Source organism: Battus philenor, unplaced genomic scaffold, assembly GCF_028537555.1.
Source record: "Battus philenor isolate CCGP_79_NKW_IND1 unplaced genomic scaffold, ilBatPhil1.0.hap1 SCAF_11, whole genome shotgun sequence".
NCBI lineage: Eukaryota > Metazoa > Arthropoda > Insecta > Lepidoptera > Papilionidae > Battus > Battus philenor.
Genome location: NW_027181673.1, coordinates 13,418,340 through 13,445,998, shown reverse-complemented (window position 1 = coordinate 13,445,998; position 27,659 = coordinate 13,418,340). Strand labels below are relative to the sequence as shown.

General features: G+C 33.6%; 1 protein-coding gene across 3 annotated transcripts in view; it reads right to left on the bottom strand.

The window, feature by feature from the left end:
* The window catches only part of Klc (kinesin light chain), an 89,921-nt gene that overhangs the window by 22,287 nt on the left and 39,975 nt on the right, over positions 1-27,659 (bottom strand). For all 3 annotated transcript variants that reach the window (XM_068771430.1, XM_068771426.1, XM_068771439.1), the window contains exons 2-4: positions 8,824-9,037; positions 1,739-1,941; positions 380-507 (exon numbers count right to left, since the gene is read on the bottom strand). In XM_068771430.1, coding sequence (XP_068627531.1) covers positions 380-507; positions 1,739-1,941; positions 8,824-9,012 — 520 coding nt within the window. In that variant the 5' untranslated portion in view covers positions 9,013-9,037. The remainder of the gene's footprint in view (positions 1-379; positions 508-1,738; positions 1,942-8,823; positions 9,038-27,659) is intronic.

Here is a 27,659-nt window from a genome sequence, read left to right as displayed (position 1 = left end):
AGTGCCGGTGTTACGCCGGTGCGTGATATTTTTGATTTTTTTTAAATGGTTCTTGATTAATAATATTTGAGTCCTTTTTAAACTAATAAACAACAAGAAAGTTGGTTTCTGACTGGCTCCCATGTTCAAGACACTCAGTGAAGCTGACACTAGCACACAATAGATATTTGTGAAAAGGTGGATTGATATCAACCTCTACTGTCCCGCGGCCCACACAAAGGAACATTATAGTAACCTTATTAATTACATACACAGCGAAAAAAATATTAACAAATTATGTTTATTATATGATGAAATAACACTGCAAATATTTCAGCAAGTACAATACCTGTACCTGTCTGACCAGGGTAACATAAGCAGGGTAGGCATGGACACTTACACTTGTTGTTCCTGTTGTCCTCGTGTTCGTCGTCGGGGAAAAGGTCGACCATGGGATCGTCGCGCTTATTGTCCGCCGCCCCGCTGCGGTTTGTCTCCGACTCCTCGGTCATGTCGCTGTCGTACTTCCTGCAAAATCAATAAACAAGTTTCATGCCTCCTTTCAACTATTATCAACATATACTATTTAATAAAATTAATAACTCTTCTTGGCAACTGATATTACAATACACTCCCACGTTATCTTCAACTCTTTTCTACTTCCTACTACTAGAGTGTCAGCGGGCTGACGGGCGGTGCACTTTATTTCACGACTACCACTGCATGTGCGGAAGTGGCTAAATATTGGTCCTTTTCTTACTTAGGGTGGACTTTCCGTAACGCCTGATTCCATTAAATATTTAAAATGAACTTGATACAAGTTTAACCCCTTTCGCTTTAATACAAAAATTATGTATGTTATATACTTATATAACATACATAAGATAGAATAATATACAATACATACGGGTACGTAAGAATTTTAGAAAGGCTTTCGTAGCACAATACACAAAAAATCTTTGAAAACACTGTTAGAAATGAATATTTCTCGATAACAATTTTTTATTTCACGTATGTGACGTACCGATGTAAAAACAAAACACATATCGAAGAAGTCACAAAGAATCTAAGTTTTTTATTTTTCCTTTACTCGTAGTATATATACTCGTAGTTAAAACTTTTTCTTATTTATAATAATCATTTAAATATTATCCAAAGCGTTATTAAATTTCATGTATTTTAATAACATATTGGGTCTTTGTGAACAGATGTTTAATGTAAAGTTTTTAAATATTTATTTATTCACATAGGATTATTTGCAATGACCATTTGTGAATTTTTAAGAATGACAAAAAAACCTCAATTTAATGGTAACTAGAATAAATACCCTTAGAGACCTTCAACTTAAAGTTACGAGAGCTCCAAATGTACCCTGATGAGAAGAAACCCACAACAAACTCCGATGAGTTTATCGCGATCTCTTAAGTTTCTTAATAGAGTTTATAAATAATGCAATGTAATGCATTGTCAAGCTTTATTATTATCACATAAATAAATTCTTCACACTGTGATAGGATTTTTTCCAAGTTTTTATTAAAGAACTTACTGTAACGGTTTTTTATTGGTGTTTATTACAAAAAATACAGTTTTTATATTTGTTTAATTACGTTTAATTTTTCAAATTTTGTAAGGGACGACTTAATGGCATTTTCTACCAGTCAACCCGTCGTGACCCAAGGTGGTGTGGCAGAGACAATTAGTAGCCAGGTGACCAAATGTGATAAAAAGTCAGTATATCCAAATTAAAAAGCAAAATTACCGTATAGAGGCCATGAAGTCCAGGTGTTTATTCTCCTCTTCCAGCTGTGCGACGCGCTGTTCGGAGGCCTGCAGGCGCTGCTGGGCTGCTGCCAGCTCGTCGCGGAGCCAGGCGTTCTCCTGGCACAGGCGGCGCACCTGCGTGCGGAGCTTCTGTTTCTCCGCTTCCACCGATTGCAGGTGGGATGCAAGGGCCATCATCACCTGGAAGATTTCATAGCTCGTTACAGAATGAAGAATTGCTCGTATAAAGTGGCAAGGGGCACATCGCTGATATAACCAACGATCGTTACGGCCGTAAGGCCGTATTCGGGAGGGGGGGGGAGCGAGCGGCGGGAGGTGTGATTAGCCCCACTGTAAGGTTGTTTTTTCATTTATAGTCGCCACACACCTTTACCCTAAATCGGCAGACCTTTCACTACCTCCTTCACGGTTTTTTTTTTAATTTTCTATTTGCTGTATCAAATTACGTAGCCCTAACTCTTATGATTGTTTTATGTGCATGTGCAAAATTATTAATCCCATTAAATAATAAGTGCAAACACAGAGAAGGTAATAGATTACCTTCTCTGTGTTTGCACTTATGCACTAAGATAACTGCTACATGTATATAACATATGCAATTAGTAATAAGCCTTTAGCCAAATTCTACGTAACAAAGAGTTAAAAAATAAACAATTCATAGAATACCACTCGGCAAACGCACGCGCCAAACGTCACGTACAGAAACAAACCCCATAGCGACGCCCTCCCTGCCACCCCAAAGCAGTCCCCCGGCGCATAAACCTCCGGGCCTCTTTGTCCCACGCCTCAATGGAGCGCAAACCAGTCTTGATTAAGGGCTGCAATCCTATTTCCTACCTAGCGTAGATAAGCAACTAGTGATGCGCCCTGTTGTCTTAACATTAGCGCGAGCTATAAGCTGAAAGCTAAGTTATGAAGCTTATTGTTTTACAGTTATAAAAGACCGTGCACTACCTCTTTCAGTTTTCTTTCTTTTTTAATTCCCTTTCTACTATATCAAATTATTTAACTTTAGCTCTTATGGTTGTATTATGTTGACCATAATTTTAATAAATAAACATAAGTGCAAACATAGGTGATCTATTAATCATATAATAAATCGCAATTAGCATGATGGTATAGCTTGTTTTTTTTTTTGGTTTAACTTGTCTTTATATAAGTCTTGAGATGTATATCGATTCATCACTTGTTGAGTAGTAATTCTCTATATATCTACATCATAAGTGTCAAAACAGTGATTTTTGAAGCTATTTGTAAAAATTATGACACGTTCACATTATGACATTACTTTTGCGCCACCTGTTAATAGTCGTTTGTTTTGTGCGCAATGTGGTTTGCCATTGCCATTTCATCTAGACATTCTCTTTCATTTATGTACGGATTTCACTCTTGGTTCGATGTCCTAGACAAATCCTAAGTATAACCCTCCCTTATTAGTATGTAAAGGAATGCTAGAGAAGTATAGAATGAAAGAGGAATGTTAGTTCATATGACGAATAAATAGTAGTAATATAAAAATCATTATAAAAAAAAGTAAATGTCCTGTCCCAAAATCAAATAGAGTACGAGAGGTCCCCAATAAACGGAGTCGAAAAAAAAAACCCTTCCATATTTAACGTATTATGAAACGTAAACCAAGATGTATCCGAATATACCAAAAATTTATTCCTTATTCACGATAGGTATCTTTAAAAGTGTATATATCCCATCACTAGACCTACCCAGAGGGCTGTTAACAAACAAGGAGGTAGAACGCACCCGTGTTTACCTTTATTTCCTAACGACTGCACGCGTACACAACGAGACCCGCGAAAGCCTTCAACTATATAATCATACATAATTTTTTAATTAATACCGTAGCCACGACAATACAAGTCTTGAATGCTATAGATTCACGTCGCAAACTTTCATAAAAACATAAAAATAGTCAAAGTACAAAACATTTGTGAACAAAATAATTTAAAGCTTTTTATATAACCAAACATCCTGTATATACTAATCACTTTCAAACTATTGGAATGCAACAGGCCTATAGCTTCTGGCAGTACAAAGTGTACAGAGACAGACAGTAACCTATATACCACATACGTTAATTTTAAAACTATTTTTAATCACCCCTTTAGTTAAGTTTACTACCTTTGTATGTACACTAATACCTCACTTTGCGTCGTCTCGTTTTGCGTTTTTTTCGAAGTTGCGTCGCTGCTTAATTAGTACTAATTTTCACTGTGCGTCGTTAGATTTTCGAGGTTGCGTTGTTTTGGGTTCGAGTCTTTAATTTTTTTTTATTTTCTTTTTTTCCAAAATATGGCAAGACTTGTTTTTAATTGCGCCTTGCCATCAAAACTCGGGGATTTCCTTTCTAACTAAAAACAACGCAATTTGAATACAGTTTTATATTCACTTTGTTTTTTCAATTTTAGAGTTCAGTTTCAATTACGTAGTGTATTGTAACTTATTGTGTTGAGCTTTTTTTTAAAGAAAATAATAAATTTATTTAAATTCTTACGTGTTGTTTCGGGTTACAAAAAAGGTAAATATTTTTGTTTTTTAAGTGTTTACTTTTTTCAAATTTCTTTTTAAAAAGTAGTATTTTCGTAACCCTGGAACCGATCATCGATATTTACATGGTTTGCTATAGAAAATCTTAATTCACTTTGCGGCGTTTCAATTTGCGTTGTGTTTTTTTGGAACGTAACCACGACGCAAAGTGAGGTATAGGTGTATCTAGATGTGCATAAATATATAAATAAGCCTTCATAAAATTTGTAACGCTTTTGTTCGCAATACACATAATATACTCTTAAGTGATGTCTCCAAATTATGTAATTAATTTGCTAAATAAATAAAGCAGTTTTATCACATTTTCTCCAAATCCTACTAGATGGCGCTAGTCAATGAGCCTCATAGACATGGTACTGTTTTACCGACGTTTTGGTCTCTTTGAAACCAAACGTGTCCTAAAAATAAATAATCATACATCACAATAATTATGTTTCTGCCTTCCTGAACCTTGAACAGCAGCCTACCATCGTCTGGAAAATTTAAACAAAAACTTAGTGTGAAATATTTTAGATTCATAATGAGGCTCGGGAATAAATTCCCTATTACTGCAGTATATAATTAATGTAACCACAAAAAAGTCAGTAAGTCCAATTATGACGCGACGAAGGAAAATAAATATTTATTTTTAAATATGTAGATTATGTATGAAATTCATGAAATCATTTATTCCTTTCAAAGTAATGATTTTTTTTTTGAAAATGTTTTCCAAAATAAACTTTAAAGGCCATTTCACTGACTGTGAAGTTACAATCTGGCATTTGCGTGATAAGGAAAATGACATTAATGTAGCAGGAACAAGAGAACAAGATTATTATTTCCGCAGAGCGTTAATGAAAGTAATTAATGCAATCTTGAAAAGGTAATACATTTTAAGATCAAGATAATGAAAAAAGTTATTTAAATTCTCCGGCTATATACGGCATTGATAAAAAATGCATTAAAGTAAAAAAGCAAATACATACTGTGTGCGTGTGTGTCTGTGTACGTGCGTATGTGTGTGCGTTTGTGCGTGTATGTTTGTGCGTGTGTGTATGTGCGTGTTTGTGTGTGTGTATATGTGCGTGATTGTGTGCGTGATTGTGTGCGTATATTTTCGGGTGTTGAGTATGGGCTCGAGCGTATGTTTATGTGCGCGCGTCTGAGTGCCTATCTGCATGTATCTATGAGTTTTAATGTGTGAGTGCATGTGTGTAAGTCGCTTAAGCATAAATATTTTTTAAACAATACGATTATGAAATGCGGTCACGCTGATATACATTCAGCATTTTAGAATCCGCAGAGAATAGAATCCAACACCAAAATGGTACAACCGCACGAAATTCCAAATTGACAGAAGTGGCGTGTATCAGAGGGATTATATTTCTGAGGTTTTCTACACCACTGCGCAGCGGTCAGATACGTTACGTTTCTCCTTTAGCCACCGGACCCCTCAACAATTTATTGTCGAATTTACACAATACCAATGCAACAAAAAATATGAAATACTCTCTTGAATTTCGTATACGCCATTCGTATCGTTTTAGTTAAAAAGAAAGAAAAGAAAAGTAATCTGGTAGACACACAACACTTACAAAACAGGAAACGCTTAGAATTGGAAACATCCATAGACCATATGACACAGTTTTCTGTAAGAAACGCGGCCAGTTTAAGCACCTCCCGGGTCCTTAAGGCATTAAAAAGATCTAGGGCGCTCCTCGAGGCGGAGACTTGAAGATAGAGCAACCATGAATGTTGGTTTCAAATTCGGGACATCCCTATTTACCTATATATAGCATACAGTACTATATAATGAAATGTTTTTTCCATCCAACATACATATACTTCCTACTATCTTTGCACGCTCTTATTTTTACTAGTAGAGAGTGAAGTGTGTAGTTTGTAAAGCCGTCTACCATTACATATGTTATTAAAAGACATAATAATAACATACAAGAAATAAATTAATCGATACCTGCTCGAAGATATCAAACGTTTACGACAATCAACTAAAAGATAGGATGTAATCAAACAAAAAATATGATATACCATAAATCATAATAATGAAAGTATAATCAAATATAGTGGTCTACAAAATGGCAAATTTGTTTTTGTAAATATTTCTATTAAGACAAAAACATAAAATTTATCATTTTGCAATACGTCTTATTCATTAGTATTTCTATTTCAGTGCGACTTGTTATTAATGGAATAATAATATTAGGTAAGTAGTCCGTAAAAAAATATATGCCGGACCAGGTAGGAAATTAAAAAATGGAACCGTAGTAATAGATAACATTAATATCTTTTTTGATCACCATCGTCATTGTTTTTATAAATAATTCTCATTGTGGTACAATAAACGATTTATTACATGCGTTCGCCTAGTGTACTTTTGTAAGTTTTTTTTTCAGTTGAATTCACATTATCTCTCCCACAAATTATGTTTATAAACTAATTAAAAACATGTTATATTAATTTTATACCGACATTAAATCTACTGTTCATGAATTTTAGTGAAAAATAAATTGGGACAGTACCAAAAAATCATTGAAGTGTGGTTAACCAACGTAAAGAAAATTAAAGTGCTTTCGATATACATTGCGCTCGCAATGAAGACTGCCTTGATTGCGTCCTCCACTTGACTCTGATTTGGTAATCATTGTACAACGTCTAACCATATTTATACATATATCTTTAATAATAATATAATAGATATATGAAATATCTTTTAATGTTTTTATTTATTTATTAACACTTTATTGTACACCAAAACTATATATACAAAATTATACAGGAAATGAAATAATATAAATAAAAACTATAAAAAGAAACTTAATATGATAGACATAGATAATATCTTTATAAAGTACAATGGGCGGTCTTATCGCTTGAGGCGATCCCAAACAACCTTTATACTTATAGCTTAAACCGTTTAATGAATCTACCGTCACAATGACAAAGACACTAGATTGAATTAAACGCTTTAAAGGGGTGAATGTATACCACATTTGTCGGCAAGTTGTAAAACATTTATAACCACCCTGTATAAAGTAACAATTAGTCAGTAATACGAATATTAAAAACACTGTATTTTGGTGGTTGAAATATTGGAATCAAACGAACTTGAAAAATGCAAGTTTTTATATTGCGTTTCGACTCAAAAAGTAAATGTAAGAGATATAATAAATATGACAAAAGTAAAAGTGTTGCCAATGTGACAGTGTTGCAACTGTTATATTTTTATCAATACATATAATACTTAAATATGGATGCGTTCTCAATTATCTAACACTTGTTATTTTATAAATTCGTAATTATTTCTGATTTCTCCATTCATTTTTTTCTTTAAATATAATAGATATAAATCTAAATTAATTATTGTATGAACCAGTATTTTTCTATCTTTTATGTGCCATGCAACACCTTGGCTTTTCTAAAACTCTTCGTCTACCTATCCATATATATAATAAATATTTTTTTTTATATTAAAGCAACTATAAAACAATTAAATTATTAACAATTAAATTGCTCTCATGGGATCTGGACCCCACGTTGGGAAATCATGCAATAAACAATTTATATATGCACAAATAAACAAAAAAATGTGCGAAGTAATATCTCTGCGGCTATATTAAGGTGAAAGGCAAACAATATCTTTGTTCTTATATGAAAGCGCCGCCGAGGCGGGGTGAGAAATAAGTTGTCTGCATAGCAATTAGTGAATAGTATGAATATCGACGTTTTAGTAAACCTTGCGAAATTTCTGTGGGATTTTGGTGTTTGGGAAGAACAAACCAATCTACTTATACCACTGGGTTATCATTACATTGTCATGCGAATATTCTCTGAATCCAGAAATATCATCATCTTCATTTCAGCTGTAACACATCAATGTCTATGCCTGCATCCAGCGGACTATTGACTATGATCACCAACTATTGATCACATATCGAATATACGGAGTATATTTACAGTTGGCTTATAATAGAAAGCGCTTTCATGTAAAAAAAGATAATTTATATTAATAAATTTATCGACATACTGTCGGATTACAAAGTTGTCTTAGCAGACCACAGAACAGGTGACTGCTGGGGAGTTAAATATCTGGAATTGAGACCACGGACCAGTAAAGGTTGGATCTAATTAACTTGGCAGATTCTTTTTAATATTACATTAATATTCATACCACTGGACTTTTAAGACCCAATGATGCCAACAGAAAAAACTGAACAAGCGTTCGAAAATTAAGAAATTACCTAAACATCACATACAAATGATTACTTTGCGGTCAAAATTGATGCCACTATTTTTTTTAATTCTGATGTATCTCTACAGATACATTATCAAGAAAAGGGTTAAGATCGTTGGAAATGCTAAATGCAGAGCAGCCCTGGCAGCGCAAAGCCGGTGATCATGGCGATGATGTTAGAGAGAGAGAGAGAGAGAGAGAGTGTTAGTCTTATAGTGGGCGTCTATTGGCTGACAAGATGATCATCAGTAATAAGGGATACAACTGACCTGTGCCTCGCCGAGGCCTAGCTCGATGGCGTCGATGCTCTTCCTCACGAGCGCGGCTTTCTCGTGCTCATGGTCGGTGTTGGCTGCAAGGCCCGCTAGCAGCTGAGAGTGCTCCGCCCTCAGCGCTTCCAGCCCCGCTGCGACCGTTCTGGCGCCGGCCACCATCTCCTCCTGCGTCATCGCCGTCATCCTGCCCAGTGATTCGATCTTCTTTCTGTCGACAACACACAGAATAGGTAAATTCCACATCAAAATCACTATTATTATAAGCCTAATTCATTTCATCGATATACAATAATTGTGGGCAACGTTAAATTATAACGAATTAGAACAGTCTGCGATACTGTACTGTGATAATAATAAGTTATTAAAAAAAATAACATACTGTGTACAAAAATACATCAGAAAAGCAACGAGATAAAAGGCAATGATGGAAGAAAAATCAACCTAGGTCAAGAAAGACAAATAACGTAAAGAAAGGAAGATGATTAAACATAATGTTTTGAGTAAAAGAGGAGAACTAAAATGAAAAAAACGTGAAAAATTTAATAATGTAAAATAAACAGTGTCCACCCAGAATAGAAGTACGAGGGCTCAAAAACTGGGCCATAAAGAAATTATCACGTAATATATTTAAGTCATTAAATAAAAGCCTCTTAAATAAATCTATAACAACGTAAAGAATTTTATTTATGTCGTAGATAAATACGTTTGTCAAGCAAAAAAGAAATTAGAATTTCTTTTTCGCTTGTAAAAAATCAGATTGCAAAAGTTTAGGAACCTACGGTTACAAAATACTAGTTTTTGGAAGCCGTTTGTGCATACAGAATGATTGTAAATGAGGGCAATTAAAATTTACATTTACAATCATCCTGTATAAATTGATCACTCTGAAATATGGTACATAAATACATTTATTCTATTGAAATGTTATAGACTAATAAATAACTTCTGACAGTCCAAATATACAGGACAGTAAAAAATAATATATTATAATTCATAGTGATCCTAATTACGTAATTTATTTTTTCACTATATTATCATTACGTCATTATTTTGTAGTAAGTGTACCATAAATAAATTGATAAGAAATGAGTTTAATAATCACCTCCTTTAAAGCTTTTACCAACCAATTTTATTTATTCAACCTCCCTGTATAATGTGTTTTCATTTAAAGGATAGGTACACTAGCTTGTAAATCATTAGCTGATATAACACACATCATGTTTTCAAGTTATTGGATAACAGTAATGCTATATTTATAACTTCTTAAATAAAGAAATAATTTTAACTCCTCTTGTCTATTCTCTTTCGCAATTAATTCAAAGTAAACTCCGTAATTCTGACAGAGTAATTAAAACATGGAAGCAGCCAGCTCCAGTTTGTCGAACAGTTAATTAAAGCCGCAACTGCTTACGTATATGGTAACTAGGTGGAAGTCGGCGACCCGAGCAGTACGGGATCAAGGGAATCTAGTTAGAGCATGCAACTCGATAGCTCCGCCGTAAGCTGTCGATTATTGGCCATTGCGATAGATCGACCGGGCCGCCTTATTGTGTTAAGTTACGTCTATTTACCACCGCTATATAACATAAACGCAACAATGAATTATTTCGTTTTTAAATAAAACAATTCACTAAATAGTTCACATTCTTATATGAACGTATCGCTGGCCACTACAGCTAGAATACTTTTCGTAAAATTTTCCAAATTCAAATTCGAATATCGATTTAAATCTATCGCTGTCAATGATATGACCGCTGTCGTATATACTAGTGGTCTATCCTAAGTAGGTATAAATACGTTGTCAGGTAGTAATTCACCTCCCACAGAAAAAACAGGTAGATTTTTCTTTTTTTTTATTATGTACAATAGAACTGGATGTCTATTGACCCAGTTTATTAAGTAAATGGTTAACCATAATAAAATTTTTTCGTAATCTATAACTTATTATGTATTTGTCAATTTTGATTCAATTATATTTTATTGTAATACTAGCTGATCCCGCAAACGTTTTGCAAAAAAATTAAAGTTTTTAATTAACAAATGTAAGATAAGGGTTGATCGTAGAGGGGTGAAAATTTAGGTTTGTATGTATTTTTGTATGCTGTATCATAATAAAATAAAAACAATTGTCTAAAAAATTAAAAATAAAATTTAGGGATGGACCACCCTTATCAGACATACTGAATACGCATGTAAAATTTGGCAAAAATCGGTCAAGCCGTTTCGGAGGAGTTCAAGTTCGAACACCGTGACACGAGAATTTTATATATTAGATAAAATAGAAATAGTCTTTTAAAGTATTTTTATTGGTTATTTGCTATGCATTTGACCTCTATCTCGCCTGATGTTAATAAGGTCTACTATGGAACATGCTTGCCTAGAAATACATACTTTTTCTTTCAACTAGTCATTTAGTTTGCATATCTCTATTTATAACCTCTGCAATAAACGAAATCGCTGTTTTTTTATTATTTAACCTGTACGTTAATTTTCCTGAGAGAACTCAAATATAAATACTTTTTAAATCTCCCGAAGAATAATAATAAAAAAAAAAACATTTCATTTTTATGTAAATTAGAAAATAACTCAATAGAAATACCCAATAACACGATATATAAACAAATATTCAAGCGATAATGATCTTCTAAGTAGGTCACGATACGTTTAAGTATAAAGCGCTAATATCCCAGTTAACGTGTGAGAAATGGGTTAACGGTGTTTAAAATACAAGACGCCTGTGTACGTATAGTATAGCTGTCTACAATCCGATTTAACTGTTACACTGCTTTATAACGCAAAAGCTCAGCGTTGTGTCTAAAATCGCGACGCGCTGCGAGTTTCAGATGATAAAAACAGACAAGTTAAAATGATAACATTATTATTAATCATCCAAGAAAAACAGTGTTTTAATTTTCAAACAAAAAATAAACAGTAAGAAAAGGACCAATATTTAGCCACTTCCGCACATGCAGTAGTAGTCGTGCAACAAAGTGCACCGCCCGCCAGCCCGCTGATAAATGCGTATGCGGCAAACAATGCGAATTACACAACTACCACCGTTAAATCACTCAACACATGTTTCATCCCTCCACGGGGCATCTTCAGGAGTAATGTTACACCGATTAGTGCCATTGACTCGGTGTTTGGTAATTCGCATTGTTTGCCGCATGCGCATTTATCAGCGGGCTGGCCGGCAGTGCACTTTATTGCACGACTACTGCTACATAGCGGAAGTAGCTATATATTTGTCCTTTTCTTACTTAGTTATGGCTATAGCGATGGATTCTAAGGTCAATCACATCACATATATAAAAGCCTCATGATGTCGGACAAGTTATTTGAGATCTATTTATAATGAGAAGAACTGCTTCTCTATCCTAGGTCGCAAAGGTACAATACAACGTAATAAGAGAAAGAGATCCTGTTCCTTTAACAAGAGGCATCTAACGATGACTTCCATTCTAGACGGCAGGAATCCCACAGTCACGGCTCTTGGAGTAAAAAGAGAGTCTATGCAGTGTTACGTCACGTGATAAAAGGTAAATTCCTATCTCCACGTTAGAACTTAATTACAGTTTATTTAAATAATTCAATTAAACTCGCACTACCTTTTCCTCAAGATGACAGTGCAAACGTTCTGTTGTGTCGAATTTATATCATAAAATCTTAGTATAGTACCATTCAACTTTCGAATTCTACACTTTCGTGGTTAAGTTCCCACACTATAGATCCAAGATATAAACTAATATAATTAACTTTAATCTTAATATGACTTTTTTTTGGGTAATTGCAACGTACACATCAACGTATATATCAACAGGTTTTTCCAGAATATTCCATTATTTTCCGAAATTAAATTACTTGTATAAGGGGGACCGGAAAGTAACATCGTTTCTGTCGACATATTTTACCGAAAAACCGATTGATTTTTACCGCTCCTGTGAATATATTGTTGAATAGAAATAAAAACTTGTTAAAAATGTAGTCGTATGAATTTAACTTAAGATAGCGACATTACTTTCCGGTCTCTCTAATAATTTAGTAACTAATTTAAAACAAATATATCGATTGCCTTTATGACTTCGAGTTTCCGTAATTTTATTTCTAGATTCTAAAACCCTGAAGAACCAGACGGTAGACCTTGGAGGCCCATGGAAGCCTTAACAGGGATCTACATTCGTTAGCAAGTCCACGAAAGTTTATCTACTTTCAATAATAAAGAACTAAAATGTTGGCTTGACTTTACATATCAATGTAAATAATAATATTTTAAGAAGCTCAGCAGTGTATTTGTAAAAATTATCCCAAGTTGAATAGCTGCAAAGCGGTCCATCTGAACCTGCTAAATGTGAAAGTGATCTACGAGAAAAAATCTATGAACCCCTGGTTAACATAAGTAGATATAATACACCTATCCCCCGATTTACACGGTACTTTTTTACACGTTTTCGCTTTTACACGGTTTTCCAAATAAGTTTTTTTTTGTTTTAATAACCGATTTTATTACCGTCTCTCATAATGTAAATATTTCTGCTTCAAATATCGAATCGGCACAAATAGCTTCGAGTGATGAAAGTGAATTCGAACCTTCGATTCCGAAAAAAAATGTGAGTAATTTATGATAGTGATAAAGGATAATAAAACACCTTTGGTTTTATTTTTTGTTCTTCTGTTTAATGTATTGTAATAAAAAAAAAACAGTGTTTCCGTAATATATTAAATATTTTAACTTGTCAATGCATTTTATTTTTATTTCTGTGTACACCTAAAAATATTAAAAAAAATTACGACTGTTAAACAGCAAAATTATGCATTTTCTGCAAGTTTTTCGATTTATACGGTTTTGACTTGAAAATTTGTAATTTTCGATTTACACGTTTTTCTCAGGAACGTATCTATCGTGTAAATCGGGGATAGGTGTATTCCTCTAACCCTTTCCTTACCGCAGTCCGTTCGACCAAAATGACGCTACTGAACCGGGCATGTGCACCGCCAAGTGTGCACATTGCATGTCGGTAAGCTGGTGTTCGAATTTTCTCATTTGCGTTACATGTTTAGAGATTTTACTGGTATATTAATTAAAAATAGAAGTTAGGATAATTTATTTAGCTGTGATAAATCTTAAAACAGGGATCTACACATAAGCCCACATTACAAGGTGGATGCCGGCTTACTCCGGCGCTGGTAACGAAAGGGTTAAATAACTCTGCCATATCCGATTACTAACCATTAGGAGTGCTTAAAAAGCGATTAGAAACGATACCACACAACTACACTCGTCAATTTGTTCGATAAACATTTCACTATCAGAAGCAAACAAAAGACTGAATATTTGAAGTAATCTTGTATTTTATCTTTGACTCTTTTTAAGTGCATTACCCTGTGTGTGGACTAGATTCGTACTTATAATGCTGACTAATAAAGGTCTTTGTATTTTTATATGGCTTAGAAGTTAATACACAACTGGCCGGCACTGAGGACGTGAAATAGTGTGACTAGCTTTCCAAAAAGAGTGAAAGGGAGGAGATGAGAAAAGACAAATCACATTGCTCTTTCTAAATAAGAATTTTAAAATTCAAAATTACATTAATATTAACTATCATCTTTGTCCAATATTTTGATATCTAAATGGTACAATGTCTATAATTCTATTGTAATTAAAAACACATTTATTTTACATAAATAAAATGCCATGCCTCACCCTAGGCCTTTATAAAACCTCCCCCTATGTAACATACATAACTTTTATATTAAACCTAAAAGTTTAAAGTAGTGTCGAGTTCATTTTAGAATTGCCCCATGTTGGGATACACCGATCTGATCAAAAGATGTTCAGATGAAAAAAAACAATACTAGAGACTTCATAAGCATCCAATAGAATATTAAATAGTTGCCATTTAATTAAACATTCGTTCGCCGATATGCATATTAATGGGTTTAATCTTTTTACACACGTTGTGAAATGGCGGACTTGTATCACATATAATTTCTATTAATATAATGAAAGGACATGTGATTAAACACATTTGTATACTATTTATTTCTTGTCGTGAACATGGTACATCATCAAAGTTAACTTGGATGATGAATGGAGAGTTCCAAAACTCTATTTTATGTTGCTATATCATATACATCAAAGCTATGACCCTGTGTTTAAATAATCTATTCAGATATCTTATCTATACCATTGATTTTTGTTTATCAGATTCTTGTGTAAATCTTCCAGTGTATTGTTTATTGTTACCTTTTATTGAAACCTAATTGTTTATCGATATCTCTGTTGAAATTAATTTCATTACCAATTTCAAATTATATGTACATGTCGCAAGTTTGTACTTTTGGTCGACGTTGACAGATGGCGCTAACAGTATCTCGTATAAACGTACGACGTACCTTGCGGTAGAATCGACATTAACAAAGAAGACTTGACATCGACCTGACATATATGTCTGATGTGTGATATCAATTAGGATTGCCGTTCGTAGAAAATGCGCATTTCTTTAAAAAGATTTCCATCGTCATTTGTAAATAGTGACAATGTAAACTATATGTTTTACATAAAGATGTCGCCGGAATGGAATCTTTTAACTTCGGTTGTAAATAACAATTCTCAACAACTAGACTTACATCTTCTTTTTCAGCAAATAGACGCCCACCACAAGCCATGGGCCTCCCTCAAAGATCGCCACGATGACTAGTTTAATATTATTAGTTTTAAATGTTTTCTTAAACCCTGAGACGCTGAACAAATCTGTACAGTACCCTGCGATAAATATTGCACAGTAGAGCACTATCTCTGTCCCACACTACCTATGTGAGGTTTTGTCAGCCGTTGTATTTCGTGCGACAGAGATAACGCTCTACAAAGCCGAAATCAGCCGATTGTCTCTTTCCAAAGGTCGATGTGCAATATTTATCGCCGGGTACTGTAGCAAGGTGAAATTATTCTACAAAATGTGATTTAAATGCAATTTTTTTTATATATAAACATAACGTATAGAGTCCTTTACCAAAACCATTGAAATGACATGGTCATGTAATTGCTACGTAGAGAAAATTTGTAACTAAGTCGCTATTACTTCAAAGCACATGTCATATTTGGATAGAAACATCGACTATGGCTAACTCTCCCACTCTCTCTCACTGAAAAAAGAACTTTTCAAAACGCAAGGTATGTCCATAAAGTACTATCAGTTTGAGAGAGACACAAGGCGGGTGTCTATATATCCGCCTTGCGTCTGAAACGACCGGTCATAAAAAGGGGACGGTAAAACAAATTGTACAATTCCGGTAATTCCCCGCAATGACATGGACAAACTACTGCCAGTGTATTTGTACGAAGACAAACTAAATTTGTACTAAATTTTACTTAGCTCACAGACTGGCAATGTCATTGTCTAATACTGCACATACTGCAACATTGTTTGTAGCCAGTAGTGTGTACAAATAAAGTAACTGTACGCTACATAAAATTAGACGCAAGCATCGTTTTTATTAAACGGTTTTATTTAGTTCGACCCGTACGGAATTTATTTGTTTGGGTCAAAATTACAAATTGAAATTTAAGCACCTTCCCGTTGTCAGATTGATATGAAATTTGGTACACACATTTAATTTAGATGACAATAAAATATAATAAAATCGATAAGATTATAAATCTAAGATGGCCGCTGATACAAAATGGCGGATTACATATTTTTCCTTAACCCCCTCAATATGGGTATCAAATGAAAGGGCTACACTAGTAAAACACGATGATTATGTCAAAATTTAAATTTCAAGATGGACGCCGTTCCACTAGGTACATATTTTTCCACAACCACCACAATATGGGTATCAAAAAACCGTTTAACTTAAAAGTTTTTTAAATGTATTTATTTCTTCTTTCATTCAAGGAAACAAAGTTTCTTTGTGGCTATTGTTTGTCTCAGTTCCGATATTGCTAAAAATCAAGATTTGATCAAGTATCTTTTTAATTGTTTGTCAGTGTAAACAAACCACATTAAGTCAGAGTTGTCAAACTAAAAGCTAATTTGAACCTAAAACAATATTCGTAAGAAGAATTATATTCTCATTTTGACTTATGCATTGTAAGGAGCATAAATAAAGCTTAATTATTTATAAATTTTCTATTCGTATATATCGACTGGGCCACGAAATAGAACAACTCGAGCCGCATTCGATCCACGGGTTTGACACCCCTGTTCTAAGTAGCACAAATGTCATCAATAACGGAATTAATCGGATTAATCCGGCCTGCTTTTTTTTGCGATACCTAAATACTCTTTATACTTCGGAAGCTACCATTCCACCACTTTAATGTTTTAATAATTTCAAATACAAATATTGTATTACATCAAGCCAAACCTTTAGCACAATTGTGCAATTTATATTATTTCCTAGTATGGTCATTATTTATTCCCCCTATATATAGGATCTCTAGTGCGTCCCTGCCATGTGCAAGCAGAGACATTATTTACAATGAAATTTCCACACATTTTTTCCGTTATTTCCAGTGTCCTCTTTTGTCCTTCTTTAGATTTTTCATTAATTCCTCTACTATCTTTCTCATTCTCTTCTTTTCCAGTTCTGAATGTGTAATGCTATCGAAGAATATTATTAATAATTACAGCATCTTTGAACATGCATTTATAATTATTGTATCGGCCGGTATAAGTCAGAATTTAATATGTATAACGTGATTGTTGCAAAGAAGCTTTGTAGAACAGTTATAATACATTCCACAAGCGTATGCAGTCATTGGGTATGCGATATTCGTCGCCGGAACTATTAATATGATATCAAACCGCTGCAGCGGTTTCGTTGCGACGTGACGGCGCGTAGGAAGTGGCCGATGCGAATTGCTTCAATTTTCACAAATGGGTCAATGGCACTCGCTTCCTTTGTTCAACATTCGACCCATAAGCGGGAGCAGCGCTCCAACCGTTGGTACTATCGCCCTGGGAAAGCGCTGCAGGCGATTATTTCTGGCGCTTTCTAATGGTTAAATAATATTATTTCTCAAAACAATTATATTATTCACATATATGAAGAAACTTATACAAAGAGTGTTGTCTTATAAGTAATAATATTATATATACTAAGTCGCAGCAGCAGTCGAATCTAAATAAAAAGTAGGGTAATCTGAAATTTTTTGAACACACGGTCTGTTTATGCGCTGCCGTATCCATCGAGTTAGTAGACACTGGAAGTGGCAATTTAAGTAAATATTGAACAGTTCTTAAAATGTGAGTTTTAAGCGCTTTCTTGGAACATAGTAATGTTTTGCAGATTTATGTCTCTGGGAAGTTTATTGTAGATCTTTCTCCTAGTGGTAAACTTTTACATTATCCGAAAACAAAACTTACTAATTCATAATGAACTTTGATTCAACAAAGAATTAAAAAAATTATCGTATCAAAATCAAAATATTCTTTATTCGAATAGGCTGTTATAAACGCTTTCGAATCGTCAATCAACATTAAATGTCAGCATTGTCGTCCTTACAGGAAGCTATTATTTGTGTCTATTTCTGCAATAAATTTTCGTAAAAATATGCTTGGATTATTCATAGCAAAATGTCTGAAACCTGCAAAGTAATTTCAAGACTAGACTTGAGGCAATTCCGCGCCGGGCTCCCCGCAGTAATTCATACCCACACTTTTCCAACTTCAGTATTCCGTCCGTGTAGTTCTCCTGAGTTATAACGTTACGTAACTACAAGCTTGCACTCAAAGCTTATCGTTCCCAGTTATTTATAACTAGATAGAGCTCTGCATCTACTTTGTACACAGGGTGATTTGTTATAGATAGTAACAACTTTAAACGTGTGAATATATGGCTCTTTTTATATCTTCAATCGCCCTATAAAATGATCTTTTTTAAAAATATGTCACATACATTTATTTTCTAATAAAATGCAGCAGGACAATAACTTCTGGTAGTACAACCTGCAGGGGCAGACAGTATTTAATATTTTGAAAAGGCATTTTTCTTACTACAATATCAATAAGCCAATTATTATTGTCTACCTGAAATGCGGTACAGTGGTTGCGGTATTATACCAACTTCATCCTAACCCTTTTCTCTTTCTAAAATCACCTGAAGGCCAGTAGTAATAAAGTGTATAATTCCGAATCTTGAGTAATTTCCGAAACCATTATTTTTGTACCATAAATTAATTGCGACCAAATGAGCTATACATTCACTTATTCATAGCTTTTATGCGTATAGGCAATCACACAGTATATTTCACATTTATACTTCATTGCCTTATATTATTTATTTTACCAGATCATAGGGTAACCATGCTATGACATAAATTGTGCTTTATTATACCGTTTTAATTTAATTATCAGTTAAATGGAATTTAACTGTATGAAAGACTCAGCTAACCAACCTGCTTCGACGTAATAGATACACTACTTAGATGTACTTTATCAATGGATATCAGTTAATATTCAGATCTGTAAATTAAAATAATTTTTGCTAATTAGGATGTCAATAGGCGATTTGAGGCAAAGAAGACATTGTAACATGTGAACGCATTTGGACAGTAATATGTTTGAAGTGATTCTGCTAGCCATTTTGGCTGTGTGCAAACTGCACATGCATCGAAATAAAGTCTGCGGAAACAGGAAATCTGCGAGATAAATTTTTTACTCAGGAAATTGGCATTCCAGTTACAACTCACGTTTGCTCGAAGAGGAACTATACTCATCTAGGTATATCCTGAACTTATCCTGAAAGCTTTTTTGTAACCAACTGTGTTATACTATTTTATAATAAACCACATGAATGAGTGAAGATATTTCCATTGAAAAACATTTACAGAAATATTAATAATGTTTATTGGTGTTTCCTAAATTTTTCTTTCTTTGATTTGTACACCTCTATGGATGTAAAGCCTCTTCCAGCGTATTCCATGCTTTTCTTACATTTCAAGCCTAAAAAACTTTCATATCAATAATGTAATTACAATAGAAGCCACTCATACATAATCGTAATGTTACAACCCTCATCAAAAATGGAGCACGGCATATTGCCAACTTGAACTAAACGTATTTTACATTATTCGTACAAAATATATATTTTTTATTCTAGATTAAAATATAAACAAAATATCCTAACAAACCAAATAGAATGAGAAAAAATCGATCAATTTTAATTAATAATTAAGAAATATTGTATACTTGTTTATAATTTATTACGGATGAAATATAATACTTGCGTATTCTATAGGTGTAAGAAATTGCCTCGTGTTATAAAATCGCCTATTGAACTTTTTTCTTTACTATTACGGCAACTATGTATATATTAGGATGACCGGAAAGTTATGTCGCTTTCTTAAGTTAAATTCACATGACTACATTTTCAACAAGTTTTTATTTTTAATCACCGATATATTCTCCTTCGTTATCAACAACCTTTTGCCATCCAGTATAAAATTTTTCAATGCCGGAGCGGTAACAGATCGATTTTTTCTGTAAAATATGTCCACAGAAACGACATTATATAATAAAGAGTGTTAAAACTGTATATATTTTTATTCGTGTATAGTATATTATGTATATATGTCCATATCTAGTAGAGTAGTTAAAACCAAAGCACACCAGAAATTCATTTTCTATATTTCATTCGTTCGTTTATTAAATAATATTAAAAAGATTAATACACACGTTGAAAGAAATTTCCGACGTGCCAAGTCAAATTCAATATTTCACTTCCGACAACTCTATGTGATATTTGATAAATGAATAGATTCAGAAACTGAGTGAGAGCATTTCTCATGCCTACGTCAACTTGAATTCAAATTCGCAGAGCAAACTTAATCAGGCGGTCGCACGGAGGGTTGCGAACGTGAGAGGTCATCCTGTGATTAATGCCGACGTGACGTCATCGAGTGCTGCAATGCGGCCGTATGTGTGAGATCTCAGTACAAAACACGCTAACAAGCCTACAAAGCCTTCTGAAACTGCCTATAGTGAGAATTCTCTATATATTTACACCAATTAGGCAATATCTGATTTTTTTGATGGTAAAATCTTAATTATTTTACGTGTGAATTGGCTAAATATATCTCTCTCACTTCATATTTTGACATTCAACTAATTAGAAAGTCAAGTTCTCAGTGACCAGTTCAACGCATACTTTTAAACGAAACGACTGATATAAACAGAATAAATATTATACTAAAAATCTTTGTTTACATGGTAACGAATAACACCTACGAATATTTTATATATATATATATATAAAAATCGACAAGTACACGGGTGGTGACGTAAAATTTTAAAATATCTCTTTTACCACGAGCAAGTTTTTATTATACAACTCTAAGGGGGTTGTAAAATTTTTATAGCAGACTAAATCCCCTTTTCCACCCTTGGAGATGACGCAACTTTGTACTTTTGTACTATAGGGGGGGCGTCGTGTGGAGAGCTACGTGTGCACTACGGATTACAAGCCGGTTTTATGTCTTGATTCAGCTTGCAAGCGAATAGGCAAACCGGTAGTTTCAAAAAGTATTAAGTGTACTATTTAGTAATGTTTATATGTATGTATTAGCTTTGTATTAAATGCTACATTATCTCTACATTACTCACAGTGCTAATTTCTACAACGAATTAAATTTTAACAATTTTATTCGTTATATACTTTTGAATATCGTTTAGCTTCAACTGTCAACAAATGCTTTGAACACCTTTTTCCACTATTTTAACTCTATTTCGTTTTTAATAGAGACTTTACAATTCGAAAACATTTAAATAGTTGTGCCCGCGACTGTAGTTTGTTTATTTTTATTTTTATTTTTTTATCTATTACAAGAATGTTTTTTTTTTAAAAATAGCCAAGTTAACTCTCTGTTATATCAACTACCTGCCAGTATAAGTCCCATTAAAATCGGTTCAGCTAGAAAGAAAAAGCTAGAAAGCTTAAAGATTAGCTAGAACAGACAGAAAAAATAAAAAAAAAATTATGATTTTGGTACATACATGAATGGATTGCATCTATTAAAAAAACAGTTATATAATATTACAAGCAGACACTACAATTTTACTTATTTATAAAGATGACATAAATTATCTTTATATAAAACTAAAGCATTGTCAATTATAATTATACAACTACATTGCTAGTATTATTAGACAAGATACCGTTTGTTCACTTAAAATTAACAAGTTAATTTAAAAAATGGCTCTAAGACATGGATGCACAAACAGCGGCCCGCCGGTCGAATACTGGTGGCCCGCCGACAGCAAAAATAATACTCTCGTACATTCCAAAAATATTGAATTCTATTTCAGAATAAAACCAAAAAAATTTAATTACCTATACTTCTGGCGGCCGGCCCGCCATCAGTTCATGATTTGTTCGAGTGGCCCCTACTCTTAATAAGTCTGTGCAAACGTGTTCTAAGAGATGCTAGGCGCCTCATGTCCTCAGGATTTTTAGTACTGGGATCGCAGTTCTACCATGCGACGGATTCTTTTATCGCTTACGACCGGGCGATATCTCAAATATCAAAAATCAAATAGAATTTGTAATATTCAGAGAAACAAAACGAAGAATCACCGAAAACCAGTTCTTTAATTCATTCGTTGTTTTTTTTTAAATTATCTACATAAGATTTTTTAATATAAAACTAGATGAATCCAGTTCAAGCGTTGCTGTCTTATACGTCTAATAAAAATTTGAACAAAAAGGCAATTTAGATCAAAACAAATTGACATAAAAATGATTTCATAAACTTCCTCTGGGCTATAAATAGTAATTTACAAAATTTTCACGGCTAATGGATATATGGTTTTAGAATCTTTTGAGTACAGACATGCATTCATTACATATAGTAGTAAATTTATATATATGTAGTTCAACTCTAAAATATAGGATAAATAAAGAACACCGGATAGAGATTGTTTTGTTCAGTTCATAATTTCATTTAGAGAAGTGTTTCCTAGCGTGGGGTCCCCACAGGAGGGCAATTCGATTGTTAGGGTGGTAAATTCCAAAATGACACGAGATTAACTCTTTCGCTTTAACATAAAACATGTGTATGTTACATAAGGGAACCTAAGTTATAGAAAGGCTAGGAAACACTGATTTAGAATATACACGTCGCACTCCTTCGAGTAAACAGAAATTAAAAAAAAAAATTCCTAAAAATACTGAACTGCGAATTAGAGAATATATGAAATTTTGAACCCACGTTACGGTATATAGAAAATTTGCTTTGGTGAATGTTAGCCCACATTCGTTCGGCAAAATAACTACCCAATAAAAATTTCTATTACCTAACAGGCTACAAGCTTGGGGGATACCTAAAGTCTAACTTGTTCATGTAAATAACTTCACATGACCTCCGCGTCTCTGTGTAAATAATGGTATGCTATTACTTCCGTGTCCGGACACCGGAACGATTGACTGGCGCCGTAGCTGTTATTATTGCCGAGCCAATGAAACGTGTGCTGACTCAAAGCGAAGAGCGCTACATTAAACACGGTTCATCGCGTTTTTAAAACAACATATCATTTCAAACACCGTGTATTCTCAGGTTCCCGTGGTATAAATTCTTATATACCAATACCTCACTTTGCGTCGTGGTTACGTTCCAAAAAACACGACGCAAATTGAAAGGCCGCAAAGTGAATTAAGATTTTCTATAGCAAACCATTTAAAGATCGAAAATAGGTTCCAGGGTCATGATAAAATACTACTTTTTAAAAAGAAAATTGAACAAAGTAGACATTTTAAAAAACAAAAATAATATAACTCTTCCAATAATCAAATTGGAATAATATTTACCTTTTTTGTAACCAAAAACATCATGTAAAAATTTATATAAATTTATTATTCTCTTTTAAAAAAAATAGCACAACACACTACGTAATTCAAACTGAACTTCAAAATTAGCTAAATAAAATAAAAATAAAACTGTATTCAAATTGCGTTGTTTTAGTTAGAAAGAGAATCCCCGAGTTTTGATGGCATGTCGCAATTAAAAACAAAAGTGTTGCCATCTTTTAGAAAATTTCAAAAAAAAAATTAGACTCGAACCCAAAACAACGCAACCTCGAAAATCTAACGGCGCACAGTGAAAATTAGTACTTATTAAGCAGCGACGCAAACGAACGAAAGAGAAAAATGAACAAAGCGAGGTATCGGTGTATATTCAGCTTTCGAAAATACAATAAAATAAAAACCTTTCTTATGCTGAACTTGGAACATAGTTGGTAAAGTTATGAATACAAAAATTAGTAGACACCAATCAGAAATTCAGTTTTTTTTTTTTTTAATTTTATCATCATGTCAACCGGTAGACGCGCACTGATGTACATCGTTATGGTGATTGATCATTTCGATGTCGGGTATGTCGCTGAGTTCGTTTCTTGTTAATTATGTTGCCGACTGGCCTAGTCTTTGTTTTCTTTCAGTTTTTCTTGTTTTGAACGAGCAGGTAGAAGTTTACTTGATGTCATCATAGAGTGTTTTCTATTCGTCTCTGATCTACACTAGCGACATGTCCTGCCATCCGCCACGACAATATTTCATTTTATTTTCTATAATTTAATCCGAACTCTATTAATCACGTAAAAATACATATTAATTATGTTTTCAGTACTATTATATCTTCTGCGCCCTCTTTCTTTTTCTACCGATGGAAGCTCACTGCAAATACTGGCCGCATCAAGCGACTGAACGATGTCGTTTGTCCACCTAGTGGGAACCCTGCCCACGCCGCGTCTATCAGCAACTCGAGAACCTTTCGGCCCCAACCGCCATCGGCACTGCCACTTCAGACAACATATTCCAAGAGCTACGTTAGTAACCTTGCTTCTACTGCAGATCCCTTTATTTCTGATTCATGATCTCTTTATTGTTATATCTACTCGTGAAGTTTTTTTATCATTTCTATGCGGTAGAACAGCAAAAACGGAAATGTAAATATAAAAGTATAAATGTAATCGATGGAAAACATCACAAGTTCTCAGACAAAGTCGCATATGTCACAAGAAACTTTATTATTAATATCAAAAGAGATTGTAGGCGTGTCATATTTCTGGCAACATATTTCAAAGTAGGGGGCGAGCGGGTGCCACTACGCATAACGCCCCCTCCTTTTTCATTCGGAGGCAAATCGAAAATCAATACGAGCACCGTCACAAAATAAACTTTTAAAACGCTCCTGGTTCACAATCGAAATATAATCATAATGTCGATGTATACATGAACCGCTTAGAAGCCAATGCGGTTCTTTAAATTCGCATTCGTTAAACCTTTTGCTATTTCTTTTTACGTATGTAATAAAATTTTATGTTGTTTTTGTATTTTAAATGTTTACTTTTATCAATTTTCTTTTTAAAAAATAACACTTTCGTAACCCTGGAACCTATCTATACTCTTTACATGTTTTGCTATAAAAAATTAATTTACTTTGCGTCGTTTTTTTTTTTGTAAATGTCCACGACGCAAAGTTATATATTAGTGTATACAGATTTAATAGTTGCGATGTACTTTTCCCGCTACGTGTTTTGTTAGCCGATCAAAAAATTAGCAAAAATCAACGTGACGTCAGCATTTCCCCAGCCATCTCTGTAGCAGGGCCATTTGAATGCATATAACTCGTGTCGTTGCTCTATCAAGTGGGGTGGTCGGAGGGCAAACCGTAAACCGGCAGGAGATTGCCACTCGGAAGACCCCAACAATTATCGGTACATGCGTTCACAATACATACACCCACTCTACTATCAATACAAACTACAAAATGGTGTACACTCTCTTAATGCTATATGCACCTCAATGTATGATTTTGTACATAATTTTTTTAATGAAATAAAGGACATTTTTGAAGCACTTTTTTAACCCTTAAATGCATGACTTATTTATATAAAAAAAATATATATCTTGCAGATAAGTACACTACAATGCAGGGAAAAATACAATAAATATATATATATATATATATATATATATATATATAATATTTTTTATACTTATTTATTAAAAAACCTTATGTTGCACTATTATATTCATATACTATTATATTCATTATATTCATATATACATTATATTCAAAGTGGTTTGTTGCAGTTTTTCATCATTATGCAATTAAGAGTTAACAAAAACGCATTTTAATTATTGTCCTTTAAAAAAAAATAATAATAATATAAAACGCTGTCGTGCCTCGCAGCTGGAAGAAGAAAGATCCGTATCAAATAGCGGCAACCCTCTCCCAACTGTCTGCGTTTAGTTAAAGCGAAAGATAAATACTGTAAAAAAAAAAAAACACCTGCGAAAAAAAAAATTATTGTCCTTTTGACATTTGACTACATATTCATTTTGAATCTTAGTATAAAAATTAAAAGCTTTCATTAAAATTATTTTTTAAATAAAAAATGTGAAGGACAGAATGACAAATACACAACAGACAGTGCAATTGCAAGCCATATTTTGTAACACAAAATCTTTCGCAACAATTGCGCTTATTATCTTGAGATAACAACGGAGTCTTTTAATTAGACCAAAATAATTTAAACACACGCGAACAGACTTATTCCTACAACACAAATACACACAAGTGACTACTATAAAGAAATAAGAAACTACTCAATAACATTCGAAACTTGAAGTGCAATTCATTCCCATGAAAAAATCTTGATACCACTATTCAACTAAAGCAAATGTAAATGATTACTATCTTTATTTCTTTGATTGAACTATAAACATATTACAGGATTAAGCTAGGTCACCAAGACGATGCTTGGGGGAGTGCTATACCTTGCAGTGATGGCGTCTATCGACTGATAAATATCAAAGGCACGGTACAGCGGTTTCGGTAGCATTATAATGAAAACAGTTTTCTTTATATTTATTCAACACATAATATGTGGAACGTATATTGAACCTTTTTAAAACTCATACGAAATCAAAACATTGTTTACACATATTAACTCTTTCCGCTCCGTGGCAATTTTTGAAGATTTTCCATTCAGGTAGCATAAAGCGTATACGACCTACTTTAAAAAGTCGTTTAAGAAGTATGCTTTAAACAATTTTTAATACTGCAAAGCTATAATTAGCGGGAAAAAGTTATAAATTTTAATATGCATTACGTACGCGCACATGTGATATAGTTATCTATATTCGACCCTACAATTCATTTAAGAATCCTTTGTTTTTCAATGAGATCTGCAAATGGCCTGAACGGAAAGTGCAGCGGGGGTCGTATACGCCCCACATGGCATAGAATATGTTAATCTAGAAGTGATTACGTCATAGCAGATATAAATTCAAAACGCGTTATCGCTTGCGAAAAAAACATTCGACAATAGAGAGAATCCCATCAAAATTCGTGCCGCGAGCGACCTTGCCGGTGGACTGGCGCTTACGAAACGTGCAGGTAGATAAACAAAACCTAATTTAACCTAACCGTTGATACGCGATAACCTTGGTTAAACTGGCCCGTTACGTGTTGTGTAAGTGATGTATCATGTCCAAGTAATTAGATCCGACACGACGACACACGTGTATAGTAAAAACCTTCTTTACTTAAAAGTATTTATGAAAAAGATATAAAATACGGCTTATACGTAAAATATACATATTCAAAAAAATGTATCATCAAATTGGACTTTTAGTTATGTCTTTTAAATAATTGATTTTCCAAATAAATCATAAGTTTCCCCCATATATTTAAATACAGTTTTCGCAAAACCTTTTTGAGTAATTAAGATGTAATTTTCCACTACTCCTATGAAACCTTTACCTATGTTAGCATATATATCCAAAATATCATTTTTTACCGACCCCGTTTTCGAAGCCCCTCGTTT